We start from the raw sequence: 10,206 nt of genomic DNA on the forward strand, positions 1-10,206 counted from the left end.
GGAGGGAGAGCAGCAGGAGAAACGAGGCCTGGGACAAAGTTTTCGAGTTGCTCCTGAGTATTTTGTGCCATTTGCAAAAGCATTCCTCATAGCTYGTTGTACAAACCTGCTGCAGGACCCTTGGTGACCGCTGGGCTTTTAGTGCTCCCGTCCTAGCTGAGCTTTAGTGTGGTTTCTGCCTTGCGGCCGTGAGCACGCCGCGTTTGCCCTCGCGCGTCCTGCCTGGGCCGTCGCCGCGCCGTGCCGGCACTGTCGCRCTCCCGGTGGTGGGTCGAGATGTTCCTGTATATACTGCAAAATGTCTGGGCTTAAGTGATATAGATTATATATATTTATATATATATAGAAGAAAGGATCCTTAATCAACACTAAAACTATTGGGCAGTGCATCTTTTTCATTTTTGCTAGAGAAACGGGTATCAATTTTCAGGGACGGCTGGGGCTGTTTCAGGGTCCGTTTCATCACGTAGCCACCCCCGGGGGCCGCTGCGGCCGGGCGCCGGCCGGGGCACGGGCACGGCGGCCAGCCCCCGGCCGTGCCTGTGCTAGCGGGCCGCCGCGGCCGCGCGAAGCCTGGGTGCCGCCGCGCTTCCAGGAACGTGCTCGGAGCCGCAGCTCTGCCGCCTCGGCCCAACGGCAAAGTGCTTTTCCCACCCAGAGAAAAGGGATGCTCCCGTGCACATAGCTCATTTCTTCCCAGGAGCGCGGGGGTCTCGAGGGGTGGCGGGCCCGGGGCGGCTGCCGATAGCGCCCGCGCTGCCGTGCTTGCCCGCACACTTCTGCCCCGCGAGACCTGGCAACGGCGGCTTCATTTCTGAATCTTAGAGCATGCTTTCATTATTTTTAAYGAATGTAGCACTGCGTACGTCCTGCAAATGAAAATGCTGAATTTATATCATTAGAATGTGAAGAGAGTTTATAGAAAGAAAAAAAATCTTGAAGAAATGTACCTGACAAAATACTATTTTTTTTGTAGAGAGGTGGTGCTTTGTGGTTCCTGGTGGCCTATGTCTGTTGTAAATAATGTACATTTAATTTATTGCTATGGTAGCAGATTGTATTTGTTATGTATAAAACTAAAGGTTCACAAATGTATATTTTGTTGCTTAAATGTGTCTTTGCAAAATTCACAATAAATAACATATTTTGTGTCCATATGTGTACTACGCTGTATATGTCCATAAAGCAGCAGCTTTTCCTGAGCCCTTTGGGAAGCCCGTGATCTTCCGTACATGCCYGTAAAGACCACGAAGCAGCAAAGGCCAGGGGTGAAGTACTGCTGATTTGAAGCTGTGTGAAGTCAAACCCAGTTGCAAGCAAAAGCACAAGTGTCATAGTGGGGAAGGTGTAAATCGGGACATTTCTGCTGATTTTAGTAACGCRAGGGCCAAATCATTCTGTTTCAGACACAGCGATTGCAGACAGGCGAATATGCTTTCTGAACCAGAATTAGTGCCACATAAAGCTTCATCTAATTCACTCCATGATAGCGTTAGAAATAAAATCTGTCCCTGTCACCGGCCAGGCCACATGTGGCAAAGAAAACAAACAGTTCAGCCTGCCCGAAGCAGCTTAGTTTACCCCACGCTGTTGGCCTCTGGCGTCGCGGCTGTCTTACGGACGTCCTCGGTGAGCTATGTATGAAATTGGATTTTCTCTCTCGAGCTCCTCAGGCACCCTTTCAAATCCCTGTTATTTCCCAGRCCTCCTCCTCCTGGCACGCTGAGAAAAAAGCTGTTTTCGTTTGGAGGCAGCCCGTCTGGGAAATTTCCCCACGGCTCAGTCTGAAGGAAGAACAAAACTATTAGCCAGTGTTTTTGTTTTGTTTTGTTTCGTTTTGTTTTTTTAACGTTTTGTGATGAGGGGGGCGAAGGCACTAGGACGTATCTGAGGGTAGCACAGGCGGCGGCGTGGGCTCAGGACCGCACCAGGCGGGGGCTCACAGGGGCTGCTCCCGCCGCCGAGCCGGGTCCTCGAGCTCGGCACCTCCGCCCGCGTGACCCTCGCCCCACGTTTCCGACTCAAACCCTTCCTAACGCCGCTTACCGGCAGCCCGCGTGCACGGGCTCGTGTCTACTCGGAACGAAGCAGCTGTGTCGGCTTCCAGTTCGCAGAACCCCTTGGCTTCTGCCAGCAACGGCAAATTTGGAGTACAACACAATCCGGAAACGCCAGTGCCTCCTAACGAATCTTTATGGTAAAAACTATTCTTACAGCTCGTCACTTTGCCTGTGACAAAAGTTATGAAACTGACAGGTATATCTTGTTTGCATTGGTACAAAACGATAAAAAAGACGTTGCGGCACGCGGGACAGCGCGGGCAAGCGTGTGCGCGCGGCCGGCAGTGCTGCTGCAGTCTCGGTCGCTGAACTGCGCTGAGTCACACAGCTTCACAGAGCGACGCGTGCACGAGAAAGCTCCCTGGCAAAAGCAGGAACAGCTAGTGCGTGCTGGCAAAAGTGACTACCTAAAATATAGGGCAACACAGTACTCCGTGACTGCAGGTCAGATTCACTAATGATTTTGTCTACATGYGTCGTACAACCTCAACCACACCAGTGCAGACAAGGCAATGCTAGCGCAGATTACACTGCTGAAACCTGTTACTGTGTAGAAACAAGAAATGAGTATGTGCAAATATCCCCAAAGCATCTGCTGCCTCATTAAAAAAAATATTAACTAACACAGCTCATCCAATTTAAAACCTGTATGTAGAATCCATTGGGTCCAGCTGTGCATTCCTCTGAAACTTTGTGTCATTATTCCCAGCTGTGAAATCTGCAGGATATTTTACCAAATCCAGATTCTCTGCTTGCCCAGAAGAAGATTATGAGACAGCACTGAATCAGAATCTGTGTTTAGCCAGATCTCATCTCTGGCTGAAACAAAGTGAATCTAGTCCAAGATGAAGCCACCTCTTTCCACTATCTGTCCTGGGTTCCTGTTTTCCTGAGGAGAAGAGCAAAGTCAACTTGAAACATAAGCAAATACTTTATAAAGGGTTGGGAGGAGGAAGAACATCAATCCTGGTGTATGTACACATAGCTAGTGACTGATTTTACTATAACTGGTATTTGCAGGCAGAAAAAGTTTTTTTTTAACATGCTGGAGATATTTCTCTTGTCTCAAGCTTTTCATTGATACTTTTTCTTGCACTGTAGCAATGGATCAAAATAAACACTCGTCTTTTTATGGCTTTTTTTCTCCTTTGTTCAGAAAACCAATCTTTCCCCTCTTAAACCTCAAGTAGAGCAGAATAAAAGGGAAGAAAAGAATTAAAATGAACAAGTTTGTGTGTTGAGGCTGACTGATACAGCAATACAGCACTGACTGAAGTTCTTCCTGTAAGAAGGAAATCTATTAAAGGTTTTCCCTGTTCTGCATGTGTTTTCCCATTTTTTCTCCCCTTACCCCATGTCAGCTCTCTGCTGTGTAGTAACATCTGAGCTCCTGCTGGGTCCCCTCCCTTGCTAAGGCCTTCTTCCTTTATACGACTAGCTATTTAAAACAAATGACCTTGCAGAAACTTCATTATATCTGAAATCTGTATCCTTTTGTCAGAACTAGCCAACTGGTTCTGAGGAACACGCACACATATACATACACACACACCCCCACACACGAGTGCAACCTTTGACATTTTCTATGTGTCACTTAGGGATAAAATTTCCCTCCTTCCGCTCTTAGACTGTTTTTGGCCAAGGTCAATGTACAATGACTAGCCCAAAGAAGTCTCTTGCTGGCTACCACAATAGGACACTGCTCCTGGGATACGCTTAATGATGTCACTRGTGTTACATACTCAGGCAAGGGGACAGTAACTGCCACAGGGAAAGAGGTTTCTGAAGAAAAAGACTGAAGCAAGACTGAATGTCATAAAGAGCTGTAGATCACGTCTTCATCTCATCCTACACTGCATGAATGCTTATTTTTATTGTCTTCTCTTCTGTGCTTTACATGTTTTTTGCATCCAAGAGACCCAAGCCTACTGCCATGGTAACCACAGTTGCAAGGAAAAATGTTGTCTCAACTGCTCTCTTCCTGCTTGTTCCAGCAATCCTCGTTCCAGGATTGCATAGTTTTGACAAGGCATCAAACTGAAGTCTTGCTAACTATGAAGCCATTTGAGACTTCATAGCGTGATCCTTGCAGGCAGAGGGTTTGTTAAAGTCCTGTATGATCCAGTTCAGGCTAGGCTATCTTGTCTGACTGCAACTGCCACTGCAGTTTCCATGGCAGACAGTGGTCTTTTATTTTCCATCCTGCTTCTCAGATTTGGCACGCAGCCTTTTTTTGTGTGCTCTTTAGACACAGGTTGCTTTCAATCTCTGAAGAYTTCCTTAGCTAAGATTTTTAAAGAACAATGACGCAACACTGTAGGGCTCTTGCAAATAGTACTGTGGCCATGAAACACCTCTAACGCATGGTGCCTACGTTAGTATATAACATAGGTATTATAAACAAATCTAGCTTGTAAAACACATGCAGGATTATCATCTGATTCTATCTGCAAATGGAAGTGTAACAGGACAAGTAAATATTCTTTTATGTCTTTTCAGGAGTAAGTGGAAAGAACTTAAAACAGATAGCATTTTCCAACCAATTTTGGAGTGAAAGCTTGCTACAGCTTAGAAATGCAAGTAAATATTCTTTTCCTTATGTGTCATAAGGGCCCTGAGAGGATAGATGACTTGCTCACAGTGGTGCAGGCTGTGGAAAATCCGAACCATTTGCCTACCAGAACAGGGCAATCCCACTAACAAAATGAGGTGCGAAGTGCTCTGCGCTGGTGTAATTCTGCTCCTGTGTGCAAAGAGCCAGCAGCTGCCATTGGAGAGCATCAGCCTTTGCTGACTGGAGAGCAGTCTCAGCTACTAAACATGAGGACTGCTCTACAAATTTCAGAGCAGTTCTGTTAATTTATCCTTCCCGAGCCTCTTAGGTGCATCTCAAATGGATGGCATAGAAATACCACCACCCACAGATTCCCCTCCTTCCCAAAGTTTGAGCCTGGATTTTTGTACATGTGAATTTACTTCACCTTTGTGAAGGTAGTTTAGCACCACAGCGAGGCATGCAGAGAGGCCAATTAGGAGGAGAAGCAGCCAGATGATGGAGGATAGAGAGGTACCTCTCTAAAATAAAGTCTGTGATGTCTGATGCCTGGTACAAGTTATCTGTACTCATAAGCGAGACACACTGCCGTAGTACATCATAAAATTCTAATGCAAAAGGATAAAATATGAACAAGCCTAGCTGATACTCAATAATCTTGTAACCACAGTAGCACTGCAAGACATTTTATCAGAGTTCACTGATCCAACTGAATTAAAAGACAAATTCTGATTTACCCTCAAATGCCATGGCTCAAAGTTTCTGCTGATATCTGATGACTGAAATGATGTCTTCATTCAACCTTCTCCGTAAAGATTATCTCCCAGGTTGCCCAAGACAAAAAGAAAAACACCACATATTTCAAATGTGTTCTGTTGAGGGAGTTCTGTATGTTTTGCTAAGGGCATCTGTTAGGCAGTTCAAAAGAGCCACTGTTCTTCCTTATGAAAAAGAATGTTAATTATGGGGCAGAACTGTCTGGGAACTGACATCCCTGATGAATGGACATCTTGGTCAAAAACCATGGTTTGCCTCTTTTATTTAATTTTTTATCAAGAGTCTGTTTTGTTGTTTTTTATCAAGATGACAGTCTGATGAACAAAACTGAGTATTTGCAGGAAAATTTAGTTGGAAATTGGTTTCTTTGTGGGGAGGACAGCGGTGAGAGAGGAAAGACTGACAAAGGGTAAAGRCCGGTGGAAAGCTCCCCTATCGGCTCTCCCATGGGTTAAGTGTGTAGAGGATAACAAATGTCCTCAGGGGAATGGTGTACCTCTCACTTTCACAATCACGCTTTTCCTGATGGGGGACTGCAGACTCTGATGGCTGACCTGGCACGTATATGTGTGCCCGTTGTGCTTCAGGGAGGCCGTGAGCAGGAATTACGTGAGAAGCTGTATGTCCTGTTGCTGCTCTGTCTGTGGCTGCTCGAGAGAACATTCTTCACCTCATCAGGCATCTTCCTGGATCCCTTCAGCTCTCGGACCCACTGAGCCTGAGCATCAAGCAGGTAATGGTTTCTGATCTCGCAGATCAGCTTGTGCTGCYTTCCTTTTCCACCAGGGAGAGGGAGTTAACGTTGACGATCACTGTGGGTTTTTCTGTGGAGTGAAAAATTACTACAGTGCTACATCTCTTAATTCATAAAGTCTATCTCCATCACCGAACAAAACTAAATAGTTTTATATGCCATTTGTTCAAGCATTCCCCATCATACTTAAATACAAAAACCTATTACCTTCTAYTTGCAGCTGGGTTGTCTGTTCTCCAGTAAGAGAAGACACTGACACTAAGCAAGAGTATGTTCCTTCATCTCTCATTCCCACATTTCTGAGTAACAGAGAAGCATTTCCCTGGGGGATTTCCTCTAGGAACATCTCAGCTTGGTCGGCCATGTGTTCCACCTGCTTGTTGGATCCATTGTAAGTGAATAGGACTTTCTTTTGCCCTCCTTTCCAATGTAATACCCATTGGATGGTCACATCTGCTTTTTGATCGATGGAGAAGGCACAATCAAATAAGACATCCTTAGACAAGGCTGACTGGATTACAGAGGGTCTTGTGTGCACCAAGAACACAGCTGTGAGACAAAAGCTGTAGTATGACTGATGGATTTCGGGCAGTTGTGCAAAGGTAGGGGGATACAAATGAGTACAAGTTGCCATCTAGTGAACTGAATCTGTACTACAGACCATGAACATTATGATCTGCTTCAAAGCAAAAAAAGAGATTCAGCTGCTAATTTGCCTACGACTTATTTGACTGCTTGCTGCAAACGATGAACCCTTGCCTCACAGCTTGCAGGCCACAAGCCCTTCCCATATTCTGCACAGCCATAGGAAATTGCAAGTGCTGATGAGGGRCTGTCATCCTCGTGGCCCTGTAAGGAGGGCCACAGTCAAATATTCTCTAAAGCCTTTTTATAGCACTTTTCTTCTGTTCTTGGGCTACTGTCATTAATCTTTGCTCTTGTCTCATTTTATGTGGTGGAATAATAGATGCAATAATTACTCCATAATTCTTAATTATAGCAGAAAATTTAATGAAGCAGTATTTCTTTCCCTCCACACTGACTGCTGCTTTAGTAAGTCAACATGACCCTAAAAGCTGTAGGGGGGATGTGCACAGAGGACTATGGGTGATCTCACCACAAGCTACAGGGCAGCCAGCCACCAGCTGGGAAGAATAAAGAGTATCTGAACAGTTTGGATGGCCAATCGAAGCCAGGTGATTGGCCTAATTAACCTGCTGAGTAGGCTATAAGAAACAGCTGGGTGACTACAGCAAAGCTGGTCCTGCTGCCTGGAGGAGAGTGCAGGAAAGGGCTCTCCTTCTCGGGATGTTGTGATTTCCAAGTTGAGACTCTGCCACGTTTTATCTTCTTGGATGTAGTGAGAGGTCTGTAGTTGCAGTAAAGTGTCTGTTGCTGTGGTGAGTAATAATTTAAATTCACCTTTAATAAGGGAGGGGGCATTGCTGTAGGCCCAAGGGAATGGGAGAACATGAAAAGGCTGAAATGCAGACAGAGTGAAGTACCTGTGATATGCTTTGCAGCTCTCTCTGAAAATGTGTGGTGCTGGACACTGTGGCTATCTGCTCTTTTGTCTGTAGTGCTGTTCTTGTACCAAATCCAGCACACTTTTGTGTGCTTGGCTTCAGAATCCTGTTTCTGCTATTTCTAAAGCACTGTGGGTGTGTATCTTTCCACTAAATAACRAAAGATCATGGTAGGGTGGGGTGTGTTAAATAATACGCAAGTTTGTGGTTTGGTGACAGAAACTGGGAGTGAATTTTCTTGTTCTGACACTGACTTTAGTGTCCTTTTGGGCATGTCAGCTAACTACGTTCAGCTTCTTCACCTGAAACTCCTCTCTAACCTTAAGAGTAGCTCATGCTGCAGAACTTACTTGAATATAAATGCTATGTAAGCATTCCTTGTGCTGAAAAACTAATGCAAGTCTTAATGCATGTGGATATRTGAAATCTTTGTTGGTTTAAGTGCTTGTTAGGGCTTTTAGGGATAATGGTATGGAAGTTTATAAATAGAAGATAAATATGCTTTTGATAAGATGTTCTGAAGCTAGTTGTTTCTGTAAAGTAGGCATAATCTTCAACATAAGGGAGAACATATGTTTTTCAATAAAAGCAGTTTGTCTTATAGTATGTTAGAAAGCTAGCTTGAGCTATCTGTAAACTCATGAGGCTTTTTAAAAGTAAACTGAAATCCATAATCACAGGAATCTACAACCTAGGCATGTGAAGGAAGTAACAACTGTTGCAGCATGTAAAACTACTATGATAGTTTTTAACATCCTGGCATGGATGAGAGGGAAAGGCAGACTGTTCTTATGCCTAACTCTTTTGAAAGTGTCTTGCATCTGAAGCTTCAAAGGATACAACTGAAATATCACACTGTTAGTTACTCACCAAACTTCTTGTACTGCAGTTGCAATGTCCTTGATAGCTGTATTTGTATAATAAAGTGTAAAACTCTGTAGGGGAGGATTCTATGGAAATGCAAGCTATCACCTCATTAATGAATGTTAACTGAAACATGTGATTGCTCTGCAATTTGCTGAGAAAGTTGTCATTGATTGTGGTTCTCATTTTTCTGGTGGATTTGCACAAGAAAGGCTGTAACTGCATATTTTTCAGCTGGGTGTTTTACGGTGCAGGTAAACCAAGAGTTAAAACTGCTGGCTCTGATTTCTATCCCAGACCCCATGATCTGAGTGTTAGCTGTAAAATATGTGYTGATCCTACAGTTGAGTGCATTGATATCCTCATTTGCATGCTGAAGAATATCCACTGAGGAATCTATGAAAAAGTACACACAGATTTATTTTGCTGTACATTAAGATTAACTGGGATTATAAGCAATCTGCTGCTTATGCATGAAGATTCATGCATTTCTATGCAGTCCTGCTCTGTACTTAGTATAGCCTGTCTCTTACTCTAGGAGTTCCCCCAAAAGGGAGCAAGTTCCTCTGAGTTAAGATGTGCCATTCTGTTTGACTCATGTAAGGTGCAGTAACCAGCTGAGTGAATGACGCAGGGTCTGAGGACTTGGTTGAAAGGAGGTGGTGCCTGACTCTCATTCAGTGTCTAGTGGGGGGGGGGAGGCAAATCTGGAAGATGTGTGACTTGCCCTGTATCACAGGGCAATGTTCAAGTGCAAGGACAAATCTGTAGAGGAATCTGAAATCTGGCCGGGTGCTGAGTTTTGAGATGCTCAATATTCTATGCCTTTAGTTCCCAAAATACAGGAAACATAAGGGTAAAAATATTCCAAAAGGCAAATATCTCCTCTGAATCTTGCAGTTAACCAGGATGCAACTAACACCACCTCAGTTTAGGCACTGAAACTGATACCATTTCCACCTCAGGGCAAAAGGGACTGGAGAGGGACCTCTGCTATTCCCCAAAGCTTTGAGTGCTATCAGTGGTGAACAGCCTGAGAATGCCAAGTATGAGATTTGTCCCTCTTTTGCTGGATATTGGCTATTGTTTGCTCAAGGTGTCTGTGATTTCTCACAACAATTGTGAGCTAAAGTTACTTGCTTGACTGATGCAAATCTCTCACCTTCTACAAAAAATGAGAGAATGTTATCCTGAGGATGATTTTCTGAGCGAGATCTTTGAGTGTCTTGATTCAGCTTCACTCAGCAGGAGCCTAGTATTCAGCCTAGTAGTCTTGATCCCTTTCGACAGGGGGAGGATTTTGTTCGCCTTGAACATGCAGGAAAGCTGCCTGCTTTTCCTGAAGCTCAAACCTGATGTGTCAATTCCATCTGGGCTTCTTGCAATTCCTGAAAGGCAATGGCCATGCACGCAAATTTAAAAATGTTACTTGCTCTTAAAATGACGCTTGTGCTGAGYGATGGAGTTGGACTCGGGCAGTCGGCCGCCCCGCTGAGCGGGGAGCTGCGCCTTCCATCACCTAGATGAGTGATGTGAACGGCTCTGGAACATGGCAACACTTCTAGTGCGGAAGTCACCTCTTCTCCTCAGTAACGAACGGCAAAAAAGTACTCTAGTTTCAAATGACTTCTCACCTGCTGAAAATGTATTGTCAATTCCCTGAATCCCTTT

At 44.6% G+C, this 10,206-nt stretch overlaps 1 protein-coding gene across 1 annotated transcript in view; it reads right to left on the reverse strand.

Annotated features, from left to right (window-relative positions):
* Positions 1 to 1,876: 1,876 nt before the first annotated feature.
* LOC146592830 (tapasin-related protein-like) overlaps positions 1,877 to 10,206 on the reverse strand; it is a 9,792-nt gene continuing 1,462 nt past the window's right edge. Inside the window, 9 exon segments of the mRNA XM_085310341.1 lie at positions 1,877 to 1,887; positions 2,047 to 2,127; positions 5,042 to 5,131; positions 5,888 to 5,998; positions 6,001 to 6,166; positions 6,169 to 6,215; positions 6,353 to 6,694; positions 8,710 to 8,931; positions 9,698 to 9,775. Coding sequence (XP_085166467.1) covers positions 1,877 to 1,887; positions 2,047 to 2,127; positions 5,042 to 5,131; positions 5,888 to 5,998; positions 6,001 to 6,166; positions 6,169 to 6,215; positions 6,353 to 6,694; positions 8,710 to 8,931; positions 9,698 to 9,775 — 1,148 coding nt within the window.

Source organism: Rhea americana, unplaced genomic scaffold (assembly GCF_003343005.1).
Source record: "Rhea americana isolate MKP2758 unplaced genomic scaffold, rheAme1 scaffold_317, whole genome shotgun sequence".
Classification (NCBI taxonomy): domain Eukaryota; kingdom Metazoa; phylum Chordata; class Aves; order Rheiformes; family Rheidae; genus Rhea; species Rhea americana.